The sequence below is a fragment of the Rhea pennata genome, chromosome 15, assembly GCF_028389875.1.
Source record: "Rhea pennata isolate bPtePen1 chromosome 15, bPtePen1.pri, whole genome shotgun sequence".
In the NCBI taxonomy this organism is placed as follows: domain Eukaryota; kingdom Metazoa; phylum Chordata; class Aves; order Rheiformes; family Rheidae; genus Rhea; species Rhea pennata.
The window spans coordinates 17,697,949-17,723,455 of NC_084677.1; the positions used below are offsets into that span (position 1 = coordinate 17,697,949).

Genomic DNA, 25,507 nt, shown 5'->3' on the forward strand with positions numbered 1-25,507 from the left:
TCTTCAGTGTAGAAAACTGCTCATGTTGCAAAGCCTGGTTTCAGACCCTTGTTGCGGTTGTGGTGCTCTGCTCCTGCCTCCGTCTTGCCTACACCACAGGAGATGGGCGCAAAGGCTCTGTGGCCCCATGAGGGCAGGGGTCTGAAGCCCTTGCAGAGCTACGGTCTGCATTAGGCACTGGGCATTAGGCTAATGAACTTTGCAAGCTGGTGTTTGCTCTCCTGCCTTTTCCTAAAGTTAGGGCTGGAGGCTGGTTCACACGATTCATGTGAAAGGTGCTGAGTCAGCTCATTGGGCATCTCATAGCCATAGCAGCATCTTTCACAGAATGAGTGCCAAAACTGCAGGCGACACCTGCTCAAGCCCCTTTATGGACTCATCAGGTCCTGAGCTCTTTCTGCTCTGCAAATGCGGGATTAGTTCATCAGGTTGCACTCAAATAATGGAGACATGCATTTCCCTGACAAGCTGCACCCCTTCCCTCTTGCTGTGCAGACATCCCTCATCGCAGTGTCTTCTGCCAGCCTTTAGATGACATGTCATGTTCTACCAGGATCTGATGTCAAATTACTGTCAATAAACAAGCTGTGGAGGAACATGTTTTGCAGGGTCCTGTTGGAGCACTCTGGTTTGTTAGAGTCTCCAAAGGACGATGGATGGACCTCAGGTGCAGATGTGCAAGGGATTCAAAAGTGGTGCTTTTGAGTGAAGTGTTCCAGCCTTTGTGGTTCTCTGCTGTTACTGGATACGTTCTTGTAGTTTAACTAGAGTATTTGACATCTTGAGGTGTACCTTGATGTTTAAGGTAAAGGAAATGAAGTATTTGTGACTGTATTTATTTTTATTTTTCAGGGGTTGATTAAAATTCGAGGAGATAGCTGCTGGAGAGAGCTAACTTGCATGGACTATCACTACGAGGTAAGTGATCCACACATCAGCGCCAGTTTCTCTTGACTACTTCACTCTGCTTGAAAAATTTTCTCTAAACTTTTCTCCACCACCAGCCAGTTCTCCATGTTGCTCTTTGTTTATCGTTGCCATCTGTCTCTGGCATCTCCATCAATGTCCACGTGCCAATTCAGTGATGCTATTTTTCCCAACCCAAGTCTTTTGAGACAAATTTCTGCCCTTTTCCTCTCTCGATGACAGATTGAATCAGGATTAAACCTGAGCTCCACCAAGAGCTCCCTTTGTCCAAATGGTGCAAGGTGGGACCAGAGAGGACTGGTCCATAGCAGCAAGCAAACTGCTTTCTACTTACTCTTCCAAAGCATAGACACGTGAGCAGATAGAGAGCATCTCGGTGCTATTCAAGATGCTGCACGCTAATCGGCAGTTCAGAATTATACGATTTTCTCTTCCTGACATCTGTTTCAGTGATTACGTTACATTCTGATTATAAACTGTGGTTTGTGTGCTGGCTCTGAGTGTCGTCTCTTCTTGGATTACAGAGAGAGGGAGCTCGGCCTCCCTTCTGTGTTCTTTTACCTATATTTTGGCATTTGAATTTGATATGAGTAGTGTTTAAAAAAACCACTATGTACAGTGGCACTCAGCTGAGCAAGTAGCTCTGGTTCCAGAATGAAGTAAACAAAACTGCGAGTGGTATTCCTTTCTGCAGATTAACATCAGAGCCACTGGAAACGGCGCGCTAAATTGTAATGCCTCTGATCTGTAATGCATTTCCATCTGAGGAGCCGGGGAGCACTCTGCATCCGTTAGCGCAAGGCTGCAGAGCTGTAGTTGTGCTTCGCTGGGCAGTTTTCGGTGTGTTTGTCTGGTGTTGCTGAGGGCTGCGTACGTCCTTGTGCCTGAACCGACCAGCCCTGTTCAGGTGGGGAGCCTGAGCTGTCGATCCCTGGACATGTACATTTGGGGTGAAGTTCTCAGTGGACCTTCATCATGTCTGGAAGCCATTTCCCCCTTCCAATTAAATCTGACAGCGCCTGACTTCCCTGACCTTCAGAACGTGTTCCAAGGTGTTGCCTATGAATTACTTTTTACTGGGGGTAGGGACGCTAAAGGGAAAAAGTGGGGAAGTTGTTACAGTATCTTTTTCTTTCCACCATAGCATAAAGAGAATTCCACGTGAGTGCCAGGGACCACATTACAAATCCTGTTATAGGATTAGGATTTCTCTTTCCAAAATAGGAAAAATTATATCAGTTTCCCAGGCGCAGAAGCCTTTATCTCTCACTCCTATGACCTAGTTAAGCAGTTCCACTTTTTAAAACCGAATTTTGCAGGGCTGGAAAGCAGCGTCTCCCATTTTGATTTTAATGCTGGTTTGTTGTTGTTATTTACTTCTGCTAGTTTTTGCCCCTTGACTGCAGGGAAGACCCATGAGCTCCTCACTGAGCTCTCAGCGGACTCTGGGGGTCCTGCTGCAATCTGAGTCCAGCATGAGATGCAAGGACCCTTGAACGCTGCTGCTGTTAATCCCGAGCACAAAGGCAACCAGGGTAGATTGTCTCTGCTTCATCTTTGCCCGGCAGCCAGAGTGCCCCTCTGCTCCGCACGCTGCGAGGCACCTGGCAGTAGTCAAAGAAAAGCCAGCTCAAGCTGAGCTCCCCCGAATTCCCTGGCCGGCTCCGCTGCTGACCCCAGCCCACAACAGTCAGCCTGCGTAATCCCAAATATTTGAAATCAAAACCAGAATCAGTTTTGTAGCCCAGAAGGCTAATTAAGACCATTCCTGTCATATCCATAACGCAGGATTCCCAGCCTGTGAAAGTAATTGGGAACAGGGGCACGGGGCAGATCACATTATCAATATCAATTATTTTAATCCACACAAAAGAAGCTGCAATAAAAGGAAAATGAAAGAGGCCAAACTTTGGCTGCTCGCGGCAGCAGACAAAGGGCTGCAGTTCACCTGCTGCTGCGGGTTTTCTGCGCGCCCTGTTCCCGTGGGGTGGACAAGCTTTTGGTAACGGCTCAGCCTGTAGCCAGGCCTCGCTGCGGGGGAGCACAGCCTTTGCCTGCGATCGGGGCTGGGAAAGGAAGCCCGCGTACGCTGGGAGCTGTTAAACTTCTCAAGCGCAGAGAATCCGGCTCCAGCCCCGGTGAAGTTTCTGTTTAGTTAGCGCTTGCAGGCAGCTTTCCAGGGGAGCTGTAGCCATAGACTGACCGTCACCGACTTGCAAAGATACAATTGCATGAGGCCGGTAGAGTTGGGGGGGGGGGGAAATCAGTGCAGAGCTCTGGGCTCTGCCTGTGCCTTCGTCGCGCTGCAGTCAGCTTTTTGCATGGCTCGCTCTACCTGGCGTCTTCCCTGATACCTCTCTTGGTACAGGCCCATTCTAAAAATTGCCTTAATTGCTCCCTTTTGGGCTTTACTCATGCTCACTCGGTGGGAGAAGAGTGTGATGGTGAGAAAGCTGCTTACAGAAATGCAATGTGGAACAAGCCCGTCCAAATCAGACTACCCAATGGGAGGAAGAAAAGGGTGAAGCTGAAGATACCTCAGCTAGGGAGGAAAGGGGTTAGGAGTCTGCTCGTAATTAGGATAGACCTGGGTATTGGACCAGCTCGTACGTGGCCCAGGGCCAAATGGAGTCTGCTGTGATGTATGTTGGCCACCCCAGCTCTCGTATTCCAGTCCTGCACTGCAGTCCAAGATCTACATGTGCTCCTTTGCCAAGAGAATTAATGAAAACACATGGCCTCCATCTCTTGCATGTTGAGCGCACCCTGGACTATTTATTTGTAGTAGAACCAGCAGCTATGCTTGTGGAAAATAACATTTCCACTTTTGTCAGAAATATTGTATAAAATAGTAAAATGTTGTTATGGCTTGGGTAATTAAACGGAGCATATTTTCCCTCCCTTTTTCCCCTCTTATGTATAGAGCCTTAATCCCAGCCTTTATGGAGATCTGTTCTTCAACTGAAGACTCTCTGTTTAGAGGACTTACGATGTGTAACGTGTAATTTGGAGAGGGAAATGGCAGAATGCATGGTTTACACAGAAAAGGTATTTTCCTACCGACCTACCACTCCTCTGATCCCTGAGGAGTAGATGGACTCCAGTAAGTGTGGCAGAACAAGCAGAAAGACAGTAACAGAGATGAGAAGTTCACTGCTCGCTGCATGTGCAGCCTGGCAAGCAAGGGTAGAAACACTCAACAGGCTGATTCCTGGGTCTAAATGCCAGGAATCTCAAACTCTACTCCCATGCTGGAGAGTTAGCACAGGCAGGGGATCCGACCTCTTTGTGCATTAGTGTTGTCGTTAAAAAGAGCCAGAGGATCCAAGCTGGGTGCGTGCACTTGCACCCTGGGGTGACACAAGCTGGGTATCCTAAGCCCGGTGCTTGCCAAGGGCTGGAATTGGCATGTGGAAATGGCCCTGCGCCGTTGGCAATTGGCAAATAAAGTCCTGGGCTCCAACATGCAGTGAGCTGTAGTTACCACTCGTTGGAACTGCAGTTGTTTCACTACTGGCTATGGTTAGGTGGCTTTTTTCCTGTAAGAAATCCCAGTTAAATCAGAGGCTTTTAAGCTGCGTTCAGCGTGACCTGTTTACGATGCAGTTAATGCGGAGGGAAGCTGCTTCTGTGTTTTAGGTCTGTTTGTCATCATTATTATTAAGCATTTATCGACTGTGTACACAATGGTTTACAAATATGTATGCAGTGGTTTGCAAACAAGAGCTAGATTTCTGCTTCCAAAGGAGTCCATGGCAGGGATCCCACCGCCTTCAACACAGTCCTGCCTGTTGGGCAAGAGAGAGGCGTCTTCTGCTCCCTGCTGCGCAGGTTTGGGAACAAGGCTGAGCGCGTCCCTCCAGCTCCTCCGGTGGCATTCCCACCGCCGCAGAGCGTGACTGCCCTGGTCGCCCTGGGGAGGAAGCCCAGCGAGAGGCTGTTGCAGGAGGTTTTGTGCCACGTGGGTCCATTGCTGGAGCATGCACAGCTCGTGGGACTAGGCTGGAGCAACCTTCTGGCCTGCTTCAGGAGGTGCCAGGCAGGGGAGCAGGGAGCCCAAAGCTGCTCCCCAGGGGCCTCTTATGCTCCCTCCTCTGCCAAGCTTTATCTGGCCTGCGGTTTGCTGATTCTGGGAGTGCTGCTTAGCTGGCATAAGCACAATGTCTTAACGTGCTCCAAATGGAGAAAAGCCTCTGTGCAGGACCCATGTTTAAAACCTCCCCAGCAGGTCTGCAGCTCTCTGAACCTCGCTCTCGGACCGCGAAGCACCTTGCAAGCAGATGTCTTGGCACCGCCAGGTTTGAGTGGCACAGGCGGGAGATGAGTGTTTCTGACTGGCAACCAGTCCAAATGCAGCCTGTCTTTTTGGATGCTGGTGGTGGTCTTGGCAGAACAGTTAAGCAGATAATCTTAGGGAGTTGGAAAAGGGAAAGTCCTGCATGGAGGCATCTAGTCCATCTGCTTGCACCCAGCACAGGACTCTTCCCTGGGGGCTGCAGTCCAGCGATGCTCCTCGCAATGGCTGCCAGAGGGTTGTTGCTTTTTAATTACAGCCGCACAGACAAATATCTTGTAAAATTCAGTCACCAACTGGTAGGAACAGCTGCCGGAGCAGCTGCCTGGGCAGCCCGGTGCATAAAACAGATCCCCGCCGGGCGTCTTCCTGCTCGGCATGCTTTGCGCTGGAAGCGGCGCGGGAGCGGCTGGCCGTCCCCGGGGTGGCCCGCGTCCGCCGCGTGCCCTCTGCCGCGCCGGGCCGTGCAGCGCCGGGGCGAAGCGCCCGAGGTGCCAGCCCGCAGCGGCAGCGTTCGGCGGGCCACGAACCTGCAGCCGGCTCGCTCCAAACGGCAGGCAGCTGCATTTTATTTTTTTAATCTTGTGGGGGTTTTTTTATTTTTAAAGTGACATTTTCACAGCAACGCCTTCTATCGAGGACTTTCTCAGTGCTGTGCATCCATTCTTGCAGTAAGCCTTGCAATCTGCTAACGAAGGCACGCTTACTACGGCTACGAATACGAGGCCAGGGGGGTTAAAAAAAAAAGGGGGGGGGGGAAACAGAAGCAACAAAGTCTTTGGCAGCCTTGGAAGTGGGACCCAGGACTTGTTTCCCCCCTGTGGAGTTTTCTGTAGATGCTCAGGATGGGCAGGCCGGTCTGAAGGACTGAACCAGATGCCAGTTAATAACTGAGTTGCGTTTTAGGTCTTCCGAATTTGCCAGCACCGCAGGCGAAGAGCTTCGGTCTCTCCATGCGACACCGCACAGCCGCAAAGGTCACTACTTCTAATTTGTACAAATTGTGGCTAATTATTCTATAACTGGTTTTCTTAAATAGCTGCTGTCAGTCGGTCGGGCAGCCCTGAGCGCGCGGGAGGCCGCCCCTGCGCCCGCCGCTCTCCGAAGCTCGAAGCTCGCTGTCCTTTGCGCCTAGTGATGCGCTTTGCTGGCTGATAGCTGCGCTGATAAGGACGAGGAGGAAGCTTCAACGGCTCTTTAAACGCCTCTCAATTTCTTTTCTGCCTTCTCTTCTCCCTACTAGAGCCTGTTAGATTTCTCATCTACCTTTGTCCAACCTATTAGGGAACAAAAAGTAATTAAATAGTCATTATCGAGCAATTAATTTAGATACCTCAGAAAATGATCTGCTTTTCTCATCCCTGGTGTCTCAGGATAGCCTATATCCCAACAAAGTTTGTATTACTCAGAGCAAAAATGCTCCGAGCTCTTAGAAGCAGAAAGTTGGAGCTCTTGCTCAAAGTACATTTTATAAAGTTGCAAGTATTGATGAAACAAAAGGTGCTGAATTAGAGAGAAAATAAGATTATATAAAATATGTTTTAGAGTGCCATGCAAAGCATTTTGGAGATCTACCTTTTAATAAAGTGTTTTGAAATATTTATGTAGCATCATAAATTTACAATCATTGGCACTTTACAAAATTTTCTCCATTTCAACGACCATAAAGGTGAATCTTGGCAGAATTAGTAGTCACAATAATAAATTGCTAAAGCGAATAAACTGCATTGGCAAGCTGTTGCTTCACTGTGAAAATCCTGTCTTGGCCTGGGTATGGTACGATAGATGAGCTTTCCAAAAACGGTTTATTCTAGGGACAGCATAAATCTTGCCCTTGTAACAAGCACCAAATGGAAAACAAATAGCTGCAGGTGGGACTTCCAGGCACACGGAGCTGTGCTGCCGCCGTGGGCTGGCACCTGCCCGGGTTGCAGCTGGGGAAGGCGGCGGGGTGGTTTCACTGGACCCAGAATGACGTGAGCGTCCTCTTCCCCTCGCTCACTGCCTGAACCTGTCCGGTGCTGCTGATGGGGAGAGGTGGGTTCTCCTTGACAGGAGAACAACGTCCTTCCTTAGAGCATCTCATTAAAGCATTGCTGGTCCACTCAGGCCTTTGCATGCTGGCGCTGGCACCAGCAAATGGCAGTCCTGCTAGGGAGAGAAAAGGGAGATGGCAAATGAGCTTCGTGTTCAGTTGAAGATACAGAAAGTAAGAAAACAGGCTGTTTCCTTGTTTCCAGGTGCTGAGATATATGGCTGTTGAAGCAGCTCCATCAGAAAAAAGGTGTTGAAAATCTCGTGTTGGGTGTAGCAGAGCAGATCAAGAGACCTTTCTAGCTTCTATTCTGCTTGCAGCCCCAGGCGCCGAGTCGTGGTTGTTGGGAGTTACCGAGGTTAGGGCTGCTTCCGAACCCCCGTGTGGGGTTCTAGTCACTGCTAAAATTGGGAAGCGAGGCAAACATGATGGTCTGATGATGGCGCGTGATTCAGCTCCGAGCCAAGGCTACTGACATCCGGCTTTTTAGTCTCAAATTATTGCTCTGTAGTTGCTGGGATGCCAACCCCGAGGTCTCTGAAAGCCTTTGAAGTCGTCATCACTGTTTTCAACTCGTCAGATAGAAATTTTGCAGTTTTCCCAAGGAGAGGATATTACACCAAAAGTCAGAATAATTTAAGGTGATCTTTGAAGCAGGGAGCACATATGTTTTTGTATTGGCAAGGAGCGTTTTGAGTAAGTACTAGCACTACTTCTGCAAATGGGGTTGTAAGGGAGCAGTGTGGCGTGGGAAGAACCACCCTACACGTAGGATTTGTTTATAAATCTGAGCTTTAACTTAGAAAACTTAGTTCAGGGTAAGAAGTTTAAATACAAGCTCTCCTCATGTTAGTTCAGCATTAGGGTGAATGCCGTGATTACGGGTGCTGGGAGCAGTGCTTGTAATTGTGAGCAGAGTTACCGAAGTTGAGTTTGATCACGCTACCTGCCAGTCATCTTTTCTCCATCTTTGATTAATCAGGTTTTTTCCTTATGAAGTCTTTCTAACTGACAATAAAGCACTAAAACGCACAATTACCATTGCCAGTCAGCTGTGCTGCAGTGTACGGGGTTGTTCAATGCCTGTCTTTGCCCTGCAGATCCCTCCCTAGGGTTTCATAGTGCTTTTTGGCTTCTTTTTCATGCAAAATGGACTTTATTGTGTAAACCGTGTGGTATCAGATGCAGATTGCCACAGAGTTGATTCAGACTTGAAGGAGGAGGGACAAGATACAATCTTGACTAATGCTTTCTACACAGGGAATTTTACAGGTCAGGTTCTTCTAAGAACATTTTTGGAAATTGAAGTCTCCTCTGGGCACGGGTAGTCCAGCATTGGGGTGGGCTCCCCGCTGCGGTGGGTGGAAGCACAGCGTGTGGCGGGCTGCCCTTAGCTTTTGGGAAGGGTCTGAGGAGCGGTCATGGCCCGGTAAAAGCGCCAGGGGTTTGGGGGATGAGGCAGAGCTGGTTGTTCCTCAAAGCAAAAGTTCAGTCTCTGGAAGACACGTTCCTGTGAAGTCACGGGCGAAGGGAGTTGTTTCATCTGTGTCCTCACTGGACAGCTTGCCTCGCGGATGCTTCAGGCTGCCGTTGTTTCATTTTCTGAAACGAGAGCAACACGGAGGAAATTGGATTTTGCTCGTGGTGGATCTTAAATGAAGTTTATTTTCACCTGTTGTTGTAAAAACACAAACCAACTGTTCTTTGAATTAAGACTGATACCAAGAGGAAGAGCATGCTTGAGTTCAGCTTTTGTTTTTTTTCAGTTGGTCATAAGTTTTGAAAAATGACCTTTTCTGAGGCATAAGTGAAAAAACAGTTGTCCCCATTCACACATATTGAAGGGCCATTTAGTGGGGATTTGAAGCTAAGGATTAGGTGCTTTCTTCTGGTTTTTGGTGATTTGCATGATGTCAGTGCTAGCGCTGGAAGAAGGGCTAATTCTTGACCTCGCCTGTGATCAATTAAGTAACAAGATCCATCATAAGGTAAGTGCATGAAGCAATAATATTGGCAGATAAATGTCAACATGACATCAAAAGCTTATTACACTATATCTGGATTTTGTATCAGGCTGCTGCATGAAGGTCTCTATCTGAGACAGGTTTTCAGATGAATCCCAGGTGCTCTATATTGAATGCAAGATGCCTTTGAATGTGATTGTGCTGGAAATGTGCATTATTCCCAGCCTTGAGCTGGGCTTTATTATTCTAATTATAGGTAAATATACAGGTCGCTTAAAAAGACAGGGAGAGAAAGCTTTTAAGGGTGGAATCTGTGCTCAGCTTGGAAGCATTTTGGAAGACAGGAGTGTGAAGTACTGCTTGGTTTACACAGGTCTGATTTACTGGCAGAAGTTTACTGGAGCACAATAAGAGATTTGGTGACTATAAATTCTGGCTGGACGCTTCTAGGAAAGAGGCCCGATTTTCCAGGGTTTGGGCCCTGGCAGCATGCTCTGCTGCAGATGATCAGCACTTCTGAAAAGGAGCTCTGAGCTCTCCAAAGCTGTGAAGCAATGAATTTTTAGAAGTGTAACCTTGGAGCTGCAAGTGTAGAAGCTACAGTGATAAATATTGACGTTTATACCCAGGCACGTTGCTCTTGAAAGTGCAAAAAGGATTTCCTGCAATCAAGTGATGCTCCAGAAGAGCTAAGGTAGTTACGCTGGGCTTTAACCAGAGCAAAACCAGATTTCTGCTACCTGCAGGGACGCGAGAGGTGTAGCACGAGCGCAGCACGCGGGGAAGCTGCCTTCCGGCGCGGTGCACTCGCGGCAGCCGTGGTTTTCCAGCAGCCGACGGTTGCTCCAGCAGTCTGGCTCGTATTAGCCTGAGCAGCACACGTGGAAGGCAGACGATAGCTGTGTTCTCAACCACCTTAACGTCAGCATCAGTTCAGCTTTTCTCCTCACCGGGACCAGGATCCCTGCAGTAAATTCGGAAGGGGGAAGGAGCGTCTGGTCGGTGAGCCATCGAAACAGAAGGCTGCAAATGAGCATCGGAGAGCAGGCGTCCCACCTCTGCCAGCGCTCGGGAAACGCGTGCCGCTGGCGTCGGTGGGACGGAGCGGGTGCTGAGGGAGAAATTTTCAGAGCAGCTTTGAAAGGAAACTAGCGGCTGGAATTAGCGGGACGGGGCAGCTCCCGTGGTCTGCAAAGCCGGCCGCATCTCCGCCTGGTTCTTCCTTATCTTTTTGGCTCCGTTTAGGAATTGCCTTTTTCTGTGGGTGTTTCTTCACCAAATGTACCTGCAGCAAAACGACCAAAGATAAAGCGAGCAACTTTGGGGAATTTTCACGCTGGTCTATCTAAGCCAAACCAGTTGCTGGCACCTGTCACTTGGGTCACCCCCCCACGCCCCCCACCGTCGCCCCAGCTTTCAGTTGATTTCCGGCGATATTAACACAAAACGGGAGGAACGAGCACGAGTTTAGGGGAAGTGTCCCCCAGGGAAGTTTCTGCTGTGAGTCTTCGGAGGCTTTTGAGGCGTAGGGAGACATTATCCCCGCGCCGCTGCCGGGCCCGGGCCCGGAGCTGTCAGTCACGCGCTGTAAATGCATTGGTAATATGCCAATACCGTTTTCAGCGGTAATACAATTCCTCTTCCTGGATTCTTTTCTGTTTTTCTTAAGGATTTGTTTTAAGCCGGGTGAAAGCTTCCTGTACAACGATTGGATTTCATCTCTTCGTTACACTCTCCCACTGCTTCAAACTCGTTTGCAGACCACCCAGGACCCTCGCCCGGAGCGCTGGCGTCTCCCGTCCTGCTCCCCGCGCCGGGGGCCCGGGCCGCGCTCGCCGGGCGCATCGCGGCCGCGGCCCGGCTCCGCGGGGCTGCGCCGGCGCCGCCGCGGGGCCCCGGAGCTCCGCAGTCGGTTAAATCGCAGCTTTACGAGCTCGTTAACGGTGGGGTTTTAAGAAATCTGCGGAGCGAAGAGAGGACGAGTCTCAGCGCCAGCTGGAAGACAAAGCGGAGGAGAGGGGACGGCGGCGGGACGGCGCTGAGCTGCCCGGCGGGCACGGGCCCACCCGCCGGCGCCGGTGCCGGCCGGGACCCGCCGTCGTTGCCCGCCGAACCGCTGCGATCTTCCCGTGCCTTGGGTTTCGCTCGCCGCGGTGCAGGCGTCCAGGCGAAACCGAAACTTGAGCACGTGCCGTTGCTTAGCGTGGTGTCAGCTGCCGGGTGGCACGCATTCAGCCCCAAAACGCAGTTAAATCGTGGACAAAATTGTCCGCATCCTTGCTCTCTGCCTTTCCTGGGAAAGCAGAGCGTGCGCGTGCTTTTAATTGCAGATGGAGTTTAAACAAATAGGGCATTTGTTTACAAGCTGCTGCTTTCTTCTTTGGAGATCAGATTACATTTTCATTAGATTATGAAAACATGCTACCGTTTCATCTCTTTCTTGGACTATTAAATGTGTTAAATAGTTTAATGAATTTTCCACATAATAGAGAGATAAAGCAGTCCTAATTCAATAAGTGAAATATTAAATTTGTCGCCTACAAAGTAACGGATACAGAAAACTTGCTTAAGAAACTGCATTCCCAGTGGTGGATGTGTTTGTGCGTGTTGCTTCCTCTGTTCTTCTAGGATTTTCTTACGGGAATAACCATAAGAAACTTCTGCACTTCTCAGTTTAACACCATGTTATTTATTGCTTGCAACAAATGTTTTAAATTCAGCTTGTAAGTTTTATTTTCAGAGAAATGTTGGTCTGCCCGGGGAAAAAGCCGTGTTATCACGGCCAGAATTTTGTAAAGTGGTAGAGCCTTTTCTTTTGCTGTTAGGAGTTTGAGCCATTTGAGTATTTTTGTTTATGCTGTTTCCATATAATTGTCTATGCATGTCTCAGACTTTCTGTGCCGAGTGCGCAGGTAATGTTAACCTGCGGGGGGGGGGTGTTGATTGCCTGATACAATTATTTTTATGTTTTTCCCTTCCTACAGTGAATCATTTATTTGTCCAGTACAGTTGTGGGGTTTGGGATTTGGGATTTGGGCGGTTTGGGGCTTTTTTTTTTTTTTTTTTTTTTTTTGTCTTGCAACTCTCACTTTGCTCGTAGCAAGCCTTGGTAGCTGCCGGTGTCTGCAGGAGGCAGAGTGTGGCATTAAGGTGGTGCATGAATGAGTTAACAGAGCTCTGTGCTGTGGTGTTTTGCTCCAAAGTCGTGTGCGCCAAACTGACCTTTAATCTTGGAATATAAATCACTTTCCAGTCCTATTATTTGTAAAATCCTACAGACTTGCAAATGCACAAAAGAAGCCTTTGTCTCTTATTAATTTAATTTATAGGTTAAAGTTTCAAATCAGTGGCAAGAAAAAACTGATTTACTGTTTGCTTCAGGAATTGCCATTCTGGAAAGCATTGCAATTGTGAGACTGCTTAAAAATTGTGATATATAATTAGGAGCTTCTGTAATTATATATAAGTAATATAATTTGCTTATCTTTTTTGGTATGTACTAAGCATAAATGCTGGGAAGGTAATTCAATGTGAATTAGCTCTTTCAACTCTAAAAACTCGACAATCCTTAAAACTACTGTTTTTTGTCTCATTCTATTAACGTTGTGACAGGATCAATGTTGTAAAGCATTTAAAGCAGCTACACTTTTTTTTTTACATATAGAATCATGCCATCATCTTTTCCTGCAATGCCATTTGTGCAGCAACAAAAAATAGCCAGTTCTGTGATAAAAGTTAGATAAAAGCAATGCATTTTTTTCCCCACCAGCTTAAAACAAAACAAGATCCTACTTTTTAATTTAATTTAAGCTATGGAATTCCAGTGTGGAGACAGGAGTGCAACTGTGGTTTCCCTTCCCCAAGTTACAAGTGCTCCCGTCTGCAGCTCAGACCCATTCCTTACCCTTCATATTGTGATTTCAATTTAAGTGATTTTTGTAACCAAATTGGAAGGGTGCAAGAAAGTGAGTTTTCCCTTTTCTGATCTGTCTCCCATTAGCTCAGGAGACAACAAGCTAAGCCTTTTTCATAACCATGTTGTCGTATCGCATTCTAGTTTAAAAGGTTTGACTGCACAAGGTGTTTAGTAGAAGCTTTTACCTTTTGATCAATTTTTCAAAAAAGCACAGATTGTGAATTGTTGTTCTTGCAAGCATTATGGAAATATTTGCATTAAAAATGGCATTTGTCGTACTCATATTTATGCATTCACTTATCTGCATTTTCCAAGGATCATATTCTTCCTTTTCCCTCTCAGCCTGCATGTCTTGATGGCTAAAAGGGCTTTTATTGCTTTAGCATTAATCAAGACGTTTGACAGAATTGAACTGGATCCTGTCCAATTAGACTGAGACAATATTGAATTTCGAACTGTCATGTTGGATCCATTTGAATGTAACACAAGATTGTCGGGCTCTGCAATCAATACATCAGTTTAATAATCCCAAGCCCGGAGCGAGCGAATGCCCACCTCTCCCGCGGCGGCTGCGGCAGCGGAGGTTGGTGGAGCTGGGCTTGGGCCGTGTGCTGGGCTTTCCCTGCGACCGGTGAGGGCGTGGAACAAAAACGTCGGCGGGGAAGCCGGGAGCGGGGATTTTTCCCTTCCCAGAGCCGTGCTCATGGACTCTCCTTCCGCAGGAACCTGCGAACATCTGGCGTCGTGCTGGCGGCTCCCCTCTTCCCCCGGCTCGGCGCTCAGAGCGCTCCGCTGCCTTGGCGAGCTGTGGCCACCACCCTTTATTCACCCACGTTTTCCCTTAGAAATACTGCTCTTTTTTAAACTTCTGTGTGTCAGCCCATCCCAGTTTGTGCAGAGGAGAACACAGGGAGACATTAACTGGCAGAGGCTGGAGCTGAGCGAATTCTGCTCAGCAAATAATATTGTATTAACCAGCATTTAATGAAATATAAAATACGAGTTGACTTTAATACCCCCTAGGCTAACTGTATCACGTCCACACAGAATGCATAGGTTTGTTGGTAGTTCAAGGGCCTGGCAATGATCTTCGTCTTATGTGATAAAATTTCCTGTCATCTGTCTAAGGAGTGGAAATAGTATCCTGTGCAGGAGGTGGCCCACACTCTGTATGAAATGAGAGTTACCAGTGGTAAGTCCTTAAGGCGATAGTTGTAATAAACAGTTTGCAGGCAGCCCACAATGGAAATCTGTTTGAATGTGTTACCCTCGGCCTCGAGGCAAATAAGTGAAATATTTTAATTCAAGAAGTTAATTGCAATTTTAGGAGCCTTTCAATATCAAATTTGGCAGATGATGGGAAACATTGTCCTGCTCTACTCTGGGCCAAACGACCAGGAACACCAGCACAGATGTTGAAGGCAAACATGAGCAAGAACAGGCTGGGAATGTTTCTTGAATCATTAGGTTGTTCATTAATGATTTTTTTAGTATTGCTGCCACAACTGTAGTTGCTGCAAGTTGCCATAGAGAATAATTCCAGTGACTTTAGGACAAGAGCGCCATGAGCAGATGGTTGTGGTGCGACCCTGAGATCTCTAACCATTACTTGCCCGCTCAGAGTCCCTTCTTGCATTTGTTCTTCCCTCACTGACTAGCTCTGTTGGTAAACAGAACTGATGGACGTTTCACGGCCTTTTCCTCCCTTTGAACATTGAACCTGAACTATCTCAGTGCACGAGGGATTGACAGGAGAGAGCAGGAGCCAAAGAAAACTGCAATAGCCTCTTTTCCGTGCCAAAAGAAGTGAAAGAATTATGTAGCATGTAGTTATCAAAGGGTAATTTTCTCAAAGCCAGTCAGACCTGACTTTCCTAATTGAACTTTGGTTTTGTTGCGTACAGAGCAACTCTCTTTTGTAACTTACTGGGATTAAAGTTCACGTGAAGGTTCCTTTCCAAATTTCTGCGCCCTTGTCTTGTATGCTGACCTTGGCTTTGGGTGCTGTCATCTGTGAGACTCCTTCCAGCAGTTCTTGTCCCAACGTTGCTTTCACCAGAGGGTACTTGCGAAGGTCCTGCACAGGTTGCTGAAGTGAGACTGAGGGTGCTAGGGGCAGATCACCCTCCACCATGGCCTTTCTTGACGATCTCCAGTCATATTCATGTTGGCTTAGACCTCAAGCCTTGCCAATACCCAAACATGATTATGGGTCTCTCTAACCTCTGTCTTCTCCCTGAAGTGCCTTAGCTCAATGCTTGAGGCCTTCCAAGGGGAGGCAGCTGATCCCTCTCCACTTTAGGGCCTTCTGTTTGCTCCTAGGGCTCCTAACAGGCTGCTCTTCTGCTAGTCTCAACTTTCTCCTGCTGTCTGCTTCTGAGTGGTGGCTTTGCAGGTCTAGAGGCAGTTGTGAGGTGCCAGGAGCTCACAGTGCCTTAGTCCAATCCTGCTGGGTAGCTGCTTGTAAGAAGTGCTGAGTCCTTCTGGCAGGTCGATCCCTTTGATTCACAGAAATCTGCATGCACAAAGTTATAAAAGGGTAATCCTTTAATTCTTTAAACCACTGATCTAAATTTCACCATGGTCTGTGCATTTGTGATCATAAGAATTTTCTTTAGAAGTCAGAAAAAACTCAAAAAAGTTACCAGAAGTATAGCTTCAAAAGGCACTTTTCCCTCCATTAATGCTTTTCATTTTTGAAAAATGTGATCGTTAGTATCTCTGTGTGTGTGTGTGCATGTAATTTTAATAATGCTGCTCCTGCTGTACATTTTCCTAACCACCAGCAGGATCTAACAGTTCTTTTTATAACTCCCTTCTGCAGTTATCTGTGCCAAATATGTAGCAGTAAACACACGTGACCCAATTGTACTAACAGAAGATAATCATTAGCTGATTACCTTGGGGGGATGTAAAGGCCAGCAGTAGTTAGGAAACATGGCTGTTTAGCTCCTTAAATATCGGAGATTGGCTTTACGTTGCTTTATTGCTTCTGTAGGTCTCTGCAGTATGATTAGCATCAAAGCCATCATTTTCTTGGTTATTGTAAATGAGGGTTTATCAAACTAATAGCCGAGGGTGGAGGGGAGATTCCAGAAATGATCGAGCGGGATCCTGCACATGAGTGAAAGTCATGTGTGTTGCATTATGTCATTAAATGCAAATCTTTTGCAAATAGGAAGTACTTTTGAGGTTTGTAGTTGATACTTTTTCTTATTTGTGGGACAGAAGATGTAGGTAAAAGAAAAGGCTGCTATCAGACTATAAAAGGCACAAATGATTTTCTACTTCTGAAGTAAAAGAGCTTCTGGAGGTGGCAGTTAAGCAACTTGGGTGCTTTTAAGGATATTATGCATCACTTTGTCCTGTTCAGTGTCTTCATATCTATGGCCTGTATGAAATATCGGGCCTTCTTCTTTCTAGCTAGAATAACGTGGGAGTAGCTCGTCGCAGAGCGTCAGAGAGCAGCCAGCATAAAGCAGGCAGGAGCTTTTTATCCTGCCGGTCGGAGAGCACAAAGGTGAGAGCTGAACTCGCAGAAAGGGTACTTATCCGCAGATTTTCCATCTTGCTCCGCAGGATCCCCTCCAGCTGTGACTCTCGCAGGGATGAGTCCAAGCTGCGTTTCATGTTATTTGCCTCCAGCAGATCTCAGAGGAGATTATGCCAGCTTTGAAACCTTTCAGCCCGTATCCCTCTGAGAGCACTTTCTTAGGGCAGTAATACAGGCTTTTAGCGGGGTTGCCTCTGCTGACATCAAGCGTGGTATGGGTTTAATTTGCTAGTTAAGATGTTACTGACTTCTCCTAGATTTCTAATGTTTCCCCTCTAAGAAATCTTATATGTCACCTAGATGGGAGCTGTTTTGGCTGGGGGGTTTTAGGAGAACATTCAGGAATTTCTTACTGCTTCTCTGGCACTTTCAGTTCAGTTTACACTGTACGCCGAAGAAATCGTTCCCTTTGGGTTAGGCTGGGTTACAGGCGCCGCGCTGCGGAGGAACAAAAGCCCGTCTGTTAGCGCGCCTCCGGGTCGGGGCCGGTGGGTGCTCGTGCCGACGGGGAGGATGCGATACCGGCGTCTTTGTGCGTATTTCCCATTTCGGGGTTTGACAAGCGGTGAGGACGTTGTGAAACGGGACACAAACAACCCCTTAAAATCCAGGAGATGTCGGAATAAATTAGAGGAATGAAACTCAGGGCGTTTGCCGTGTTGCTGTTTGCTGCGGGGACCCTCAGCAGCGCTCTGTGGTTTCGCGGGGCTGGACGCCGGGGTCCTGCTGCGCTGAGAGCCCGTCCCTGTCCTGGGGCTGAACCAGTTGCCAGGGAGCCACGCTGCCCCGTCGCCAGCTGGATGTGTCCCTCCACCTCAGCTCCATGAAGTCTCGGTACTGAGCTAAACTCGGATCTTTGTACCACATTTGGGCTTCGTTAACTCTGTGCTGTGCTGGTGTAATACCCCCGCTAAGGATGATTACCAAAACTGGGTTATGTAGCATCATTTTTCTTGCTGTTAGGTCCAGCCTCGTAACCAGGTCTTCATGCAGAGCATTGTGTTTTTGCTTTCCTTAAGTTCTCCTAGAAGGTCCCCAGAGTACTGTACTTTTTGCTTCTTTCTGAGCCAGAACCGCTTAAATTGCTGCAGGGCAACATAACCCAGCCTCACGTTTCGGTGGCAGGGAGCCGTGTGTAGGCTGTGCTTTGAGATTCCCAGAAATGCAGGACATGTCTTGCGTTTCACTGCATAACCCTAAGTGTGATGCCTTTCCATTCGGACTCTCAGTTCGCCTCAGTGCCATAGCCCCTTGGAGATGGGCTCCGTAGCCTGGCGTTCGTGTTGCTCCGGTACTTGCATGCCTGCACACAGTAGCAGGCCCTGGCCTCTTTTCCAGGATTTTTCACACTGGGAAAAATGAACCCCCATGGACCCTTAATAGGTGTTTTCATATTTAGTTTAAGTCGGCTACACAACATGCTGTTTTTATGGGTACTGCATTTGTGTGCACCAGAGTTGGATTTAGGGTCCCTCTGGGATGAATGGCCCAGTTGCTCCCTCCCGTCCTTTCTTCCAGAAGTTGTATTTAGAGGGAAAGCAGCTGTAAAATTGTATAATCTGTGCTCTGCCACACGTCACTGCTGCTGGTGTATAGGATTGAAGGCCGAAAAGATAGGCACACCGTGGTAAGCAGTGATATTTTACCCTGGAGCAGTGCTTGAAATGATGGTTTGAAGTACGTTTCTCCTGCTGTTAACGTGAGCAAAGAATACCTAGAGCAGACCTAGCCGTGTACTGCTAAAGGCTTGAGGATTTTAGTGCCTGATACCTTCTGATTAGAGCTGACGTCTTCCTCCCCTTCTTGGACAATCCCAGGTGTAGGGAGTCATTCTGGAGATTCAGTTACATGATGACCAAAGACCATGTCCCCTTCCCCTTAGAAGCCGTCCAGAAACATGCAAGTACTTGTCGGCCCGTGGCAGCCTGGGCAGTCAACTGGGTTAAGCAGGAACGGAGGAGGAGCGGAGGCACAGAATATTGCTTACCCAAGAGGACATGCCAGCAAGTGGCTAGGCTGAGCAGGCTGGGCTGCAGTGGGAGATCTGCCTGGTAAAGAGGAGGGAAAAAGTGTTGCCTAAACATCCTCAGTGCAGTACAGGTCACTGTACAATGGGGGATCGGTTGGGTTGTGCAGCCAAAACTCCATGTATGTATGATACGTGCTGTATGGTACACGCCAGAAAGGTGGCAGCCGGGTACCACGTTGATATTTGACTTTTGGGCCAAAACATGTTCTCGTCCTGTTTGTAAAAACCTCTCGGGAAGTACTGCTTGCAGTATGCATGTGTTTGTCTTGGGCTTGAACCTACCTACCTGTAGCCTCCCACCAGTGCGTCTAGTCCGCTAGGACTCAGTGGGATGTCAGTGTGTGGTAATTAATTTGCCATTTAACATCTTTGCGTGTTTTCAGGGTGTTTTATGACTTGTGAGAGAGCTTGATTCCTGGCTTGCTGTTTTTTTCTGGGTAATCCATTAAGAAAACCCACTTCAGGATTCAGTTTTACCTGCTGAAAGAATTTATTATAAAAGATATTGAAAGCTTTGTCTTGTTTCATTTACAGATTTCACGGGATAAATTGTATCCATGTTACAGGACCATGAATGGATGTACATGACACCAGCTGTTTTCGATAAACTGTAAAATGGCCTGTCTCAAGTAAATTAAACACAATTTTTACGAAACAATTATGTATTGGACATTTTATTCCCTTCCCTTGGAGCTTGAGTTTAATTTTATTGCTTCAGATTTAGCAGAAATTTAATACTTTATCTTCTGCTTCTGAAGACTGAAACAGCTCGTCAAGGCCTAGCATGCTTTTGGCTGTACAGAGTGGGGTTTTGGTTCCAAACACGTAACAGCTTATTGCTAACTTCAAGCTACTTCTGTACCCAAGCTGCCCAAGTTTAGTGGATGGTTAAAGCTTTTGAAGTTTGCGCAAGAATGTGCTTTACGTTTAGTTGTGTGGCAGGAAAGATTCCTCCTTTTTAATTTTTCATTTAAGGCAGTCTTTGGTCAGAAAGCCTGGCTCAACCACCATGTCATGAGTCACTAATCTTTGAAGATGTTAGTTTGGAGCTGCAGAGGTATCTGCTTATTCAATAAGGAACCAAGACTTATCTTTAATGAATGAAAGTAATTTAGACCTACCGGTGCAACACTTAGTCATGTGGTTATTAGTTGAGCATTTAATCTGCGCTCTGGTGGGGGATGCGACCCCCTGACTTTGCTAATGATAGGAATTTCATTAATGCCTGTGGAGCTCTGGTGTATTAAATACTTCCATGTGTGGAAGTTTTGACGGTTCAGGACCCAAGTTTTATGGATGTTCCTGCATAAAAGCACCCAGCAGCTCAGGATCATTTATTGTACAGTTAAAATATGAAAACCAGGACACAAAAGTAGAAGAGGAGGAAGAGTTAGAGAATGGTGCAGGCATGGCTGAAGGCATGGGAAGCCCTTGAGTAGGATGCTATCGGAGTGGTGAGAGATGTGGTAGGGAGAGGGCTGGGGTTACTGAAGGGGAATGCAGTGGAAGTGGAGGACAGACGGAGGCAGATCAGTACAAAATGGGCTTTGGTGGTTCGGCTCCTCGTGGAATAGTTCATGAGGGTTTCTGGGAGTGTTTGCTGCGTGCAAGAGTTCTGCATCCAAGGAAGTATTTCCATCAGAGAAAAGAGAGAAAGCAGCTAATCTTGTTCAGGCATTCGGGGGATGCCCCAGGGAACTGCATCACAGATAACATGTGGCCTCCATATGGAGATGGGGCTTCTTTATGCGTTGTTGAACCCGGCGGTTAGGCTGTCTCTGGGAGTGCCATCTAGCGCTTCCCTACAGTACTGGAGAATCCCCAGCTCTTACCTTTGGAGAAAGCAAATCAACTGACTCGTTTTCTTAAAGAGGTTCCTCGGGCCAGAGCCCACGGTCCTGCTGTCAGCACAGAGCGTAGCTGCTGCGTGGAAGCTGCCCCTCTGCTTGGCTGAGGGCGACGGACCCGTTCCTGGGCGTTGGGGCGTGAGACACGGGCGAGGGCAGCCGGCGCTGAGGCTGCGCAGAACTGCCGTGCTGGACCGAGGCGCCGTGCAAAGCTGGTTACTATTATTCTGAATTTCCTTGGAGGCTGCACGGGACACGAGGTGGAAATCTCCCCAAATAGGCTTAAGTGCGGGCTGCAAAAGCAGCTTTCGATGCTGTCCTCGGTGTCCGAGAGAGGGACTCTCCCTGCGGGGACTCGAGCAACGGTGCAGGAGGCAAATGGTCGTGCCTTCCCCTGACTGCTGGGGCGACAGCAGCGTGCTGCGGGCGGGATCGCAGTCCCCGGGGTTCACAGCTCCACCGCAAAGGTCCACTTGCTGGAGAGCAGGTTCTGCTCCCCGGAGGGTGGCCGGGCCAGGCACACGCTCCTTGCTGGTGACACGGCCGGTTGGCGGCTTTCTGAGGTGCTGCTCCGTGAAATTCCCCCCTTGGTATTCCCGCAGCGGGGTAAAACCGTTGGCTTCAAACGCTTGTTTCCAGCGTGCTCGCTCACAGGAGGCTTTTTGTTCCGCGGCGGTGCCGCTCCTGGGGAAGGACAGTGCCCGGGGCCGTCCCGCCGGAGCACCGGGGCGGGCGGCAGAACAGCGGCATCGTCCCGGGCAGCCGCGGTGCCGGCGCCTGCGGACCGCCGGGGCTCTGCTGACTCCCCGGGGCGGCAGTTTGGGTTTGCCCCGAAGGGCTTCTCTCCCCAAAGGTTATCAAGATTTTGTAGCGTTTGCGTTTGGCCTGTTTGGCTCTTGCGTGAAGGTCCCCAATTCCCCGTTGACACATTTGCAGGCGACTCTGAATTGCATTGCTTTTTGTGAGCTGGTGCCAGACGTGTATTATTTTAATGTGGTTGCTAGTGTGTAAATCTGTCCGTATTGCGGCATATAAACAACTGTGTTTTCCCTTTGCAGTTTTAGGAAAACACGGCATTGTTTATTCCTCTGTTTCTCGTCCAGTAATGCCGCGTATCCAGCGCGTGGATGGGAAGGACTGAAAAAATAAGCCCCGCTTTAAAATGCAATAGAAGATTGTTTGTCTTTTGGTATCGAAAGTAATCCCGGGTTTAGTGCGTTTGCAGAGGACGCTCGTGGATGGGGAGCTGGCGCGGGGATGAGCCGGTCGGAGGTGGATGGCAGCCGCGGGGCTGTTGGAGACGGACACGGCTCCGCTGGTCGGACGCGCCTCCGGCAGCTCCCCGAGGCGTGCGGCGCTGTCGGCAGAGCCGCTGGGAAGCCGCTAAAGGTGTCACGCTCCTTATCTGCTTTTTGTTTATTAAGAAAAAAAAATGGGGGGGCAGCTACAAATAAAGCAGTGTCACAAGATCCCACTTGTAATTGAGGGTCCTAAATTCATTAGCTACGGTGGATGTTCTGCATGGCTTTCCCCGCTCGCCGGATAAGGACCCCTTTGTGCGGCGCGGCCCGGGCAGGAGCCGCGCGTGAAAAACCTGCGGCTCTCGCTGGGCCTTTCGCTCCCGCGCTTGGCCTCACACTCCTCTCTTCCCGTTTCCCTGCCTGTCCTCTCCGATTCTTTGCGTGGCAGGATTTCCTAGCGTCTCTTTTCAGCAGGGCTTCCTCTTCGGCTCCCGAGCGGTGCCCTTCGTGCCTCTAAAACCAGCTGTTGCTTTGTGCCCCTTTCTTCAGCTGTCTGATCTGACCGTGCTCGCGAGAAGCGAGGGAGAGACTAGCAGGAAAAAATACGCTGGGAAGCAAAAGAAAAGCGTGGCAGAAGCGCTGAAAGCAGAAGCAACCCGGCTCCTTCATCGCCGTCGTCTTGCCGCGTTGCTGAGCTTTCTAGCAAGCGCGTGTGTTTGCTGCAAATTCATTCCGTTTCGTGCTAGCATTTAGTATTTTCTCAGTGCATTAACGGCGTGAGATTGCGTTTCCTCCGCTGCTGGATTTTACTGTCGCGAGCCGGTGTACGAGGACGGAGGGGCGATCCGAGTCGGTGCGGGTGCGTGCTGCGGCTCCTGGCTCCGCTTCTTTCACGTCTCCACTAATTTGCCCGCTGCCATGAGCGTATTTTAATGATGTGCTTCTCGCATTCCCCTCCGCTGTCCCATGCCGCTTAATTTGGAGCTTAGTGGATTCGCTTTAGGCTTGCTTTCTGTAGCCAATTATTAAACCGTCCCTTTTTGCGGTACGTGACAATGCTTTTTTTCTCTTTGTCTGTTGATGGAGTTGTTGCTTACAAGAGTGTCATCAGCGGCAAGCCTGGACTTCGCTGCTGTTGTGGGTTTCAGGCTTTTTCTATTCAGTCTCTTCATTTCTTTTCCCCGTGGAGCCTGACCTCTACGTAGCAAATTTAAGTCGACTGACGATAGACCTGAGCCTTGAAAGTATATTTTCTGTAATTTGTACTATTACTTAGAATATAACTCTGAATCATGATCTAGAATAATTAGTAAGGGCTTCAAAGCCCTCCTAGAGTTTATATTTGATTTGTGCTCCCTCCTCGCGAGGGACTTTGCTTTGCAGCCTTGCGAGCGGTGCTGCAGCCCTGCTCGCGGGGGGAGCCGCGGCGGGAGCGGAGCCGGGGGCCCGTGGCGAACGTCGCCGTGGCGGGTCCGCCCGGGAAGCGCCGGGGGAGCCGATCGGCCGGCTGCTCCCGCGGGCGGCCCTCCGTCGCTCGGAAGGGAGCGCTGGCGTGGCGGAGCTCTTCCCACCCCTGCAGCGGGGGGTAAAAAGGGGGGAAACTAAAAGAGAGCCAAAGCTCGCGCAAACTCCTTGCTCCCAGCTGCCGCAGCGCTGCGATCCGGGAACCTGCCTGTAATCTGTTGCGGTTGTAAAGCAGCAACCAGCCCTCGCCCCACTACCCTGCTAATACTTCGGGGGCTGTTTAAGCTCAATCTGCGCAGCGTGAGCGTAATCTTGTTTTACTGTTGAACGCAATGTTGCTGCGAGCAGGCTAGGCTAATTAAACTCCACAGTCGCTTGTGTACTGACACTTTTGATAGAGTAACTGGAGTAAGTCACGTTTAAATCCGGCAGTCGGCCGAGCCAGGCCTGATGTTGGAGACGTATTTCATAGAGCAGTAATGAGCTTAAATTTCAGGTATGCGTCCTCTTCCCCAGCCCTCAACAACGTGGCTGCGGCACTGTGTTTACTCAAGGAAATTAAAGCCAGCAACGTGCATGCTGCGTTTTTTTATTTGTTTTTATGCGCGTGCCTTTTTCGTTGTCGTCGTTAAGCCGCGCGGCACCCTCCCTGACGGTTAAAGTTTGTGCATGGTTGATTTTAGTGGCGGGATTAAAAGAGCAAATCTTTTCCACGGCGTTCCGAGTCGTGCCGCGGCAGGCTCGGGGGAGGCGTTTCTGCCCTGGGACTTGGGCGTGCGGTGTCCTGGTTTTAATTGCGAGGCCTGGACGTGTGCAAACTGTTTCTTAACGTAATTGGATGAGGGTCACTGGCTGCCCTTAGATATATGGGCACACTAATCAGAGAATAATTTCGACCGAGGTTGAAGTTGCCAGTAAAAGTTGTAAAAGTTAATTTTACAGGAGTTTGTACAAAATATCAGCAAGCAGTTGTGTAGTTACGGTTTATTTGCTTTGTCTAGTGACATTTTTATTATGTTTTATTATTATTATTTGTGTTTTAAGTGCAATTTTGGGCAGAAGGGAAGAGAGGGGAGGGAGCGTTGACCTGATTAGCAGGCAGCGCAGCGCGTGCAGACGGACTGACCCACGCAGGGGAGTTGGTAAACGGACACAAGCTGCCCTGGTCAAAGCCAGGGCAGAAAAAGAGTCAGAATTAAGTCAAGGTTCATGATTAATTTTACCTTTACGTTCTGTTGCTTTATTTCCACCAAGCAGCCAAGCTCTTCTAAAGTGCATTCATCAACGAAGTGGGTTTGCACATGCCGTGGCGTGTTCCCACGCGTGGACGAAAGGGCTCGTGTGAGCCCCTCGGTGGGCGCGCGCGGCGGCGGCATGACGCGGGCGCGAGCTGAGGACGCGCAAGCCCTGGGGGTTTGCACTGCACCAAATACGGGGAGCAGCCGGTCGGGAACTTCCTCGAGCCGACCACGGAAGATCTTTTTTGCATTGCAATGTACACGTCCTTCCCTACTCTGCACCTAATAACGTTAGGTTTTACAGTTCCCATTAGTATTAATAGATGTGGCTGAAACCCAACTTTGTTGGCTTTGATTGTTTCCATTTATGCAGCTATTTTCATTTCAGGTGAAATGCTTCATATTTGGATTTTTGCCATACGTGCCTTTTTTTGCCCTTTACGTTTCAGCAGAGTCTGTTGTTGAGTGGTGCAGATGCATGCTTCTGATTTTAAAGAATTTGGTAAGGACCTAATCATATGTATAGGCATGCAGATAGCCCTCGGTTAAAAAAAAAAAAAAAAAAGAGTAAAGTTAAGCCTTGCCCCATTTTGAAAACATGTAGCTGAAGAGCTAGGAATTAAGCAGCAGCACAAGTTACATTGGAGCTCACTAAAGAGAAACGTGCCCAGATGTCAGCAGACCCTCAGTGGAGCCCTCTCGGGCCATATCTTCAGAGTTGTCCTGTTGAACGCAAGCAGGCACCCTGCCAGGAACAGGCTCTGCTGGGTACCGCACCAAAACATACGGTATAAAATGTTATAGCCCTTATAAATGAGTAATTGCTTTGGAAAGAGCCCCGTTAAAAGAGCGAACGATGTCAGTGCAATGAAGTTACCCATTAAACTGGAGAAAACACCTAGCAAGTTCAGGTTAAGTCGCTGGCCAACCCTGACAAAGCTCTACTGGGTTACAGTTAAGCTGTTGTCTGCGCTCGCTGCTTGAACGTCTGTGCTCTGG

General features: G+C 48.6%; 1 protein-coding gene across 2 annotated transcripts in view; it reads left to right on the forward strand.

Annotated features, from left to right (window-relative positions):
- Nucleotides 1–25,507, forward strand: part of LMF1 (lipase maturation factor 1) — a 247,098-nt gene that overhangs the window by 84,376 nt on the left and 137,215 nt on the right. For both annotated transcript variants that reach the window (XM_062588096.1, XM_062588095.1), the window contains exon 4: nt 853–918. In XM_062588096.1, coding sequence (XP_062444080.1) covers nt 853–918 — 66 coding nt within the window. The remainder of the gene's footprint in view (nt 1–852; nt 919–25,507) is intronic.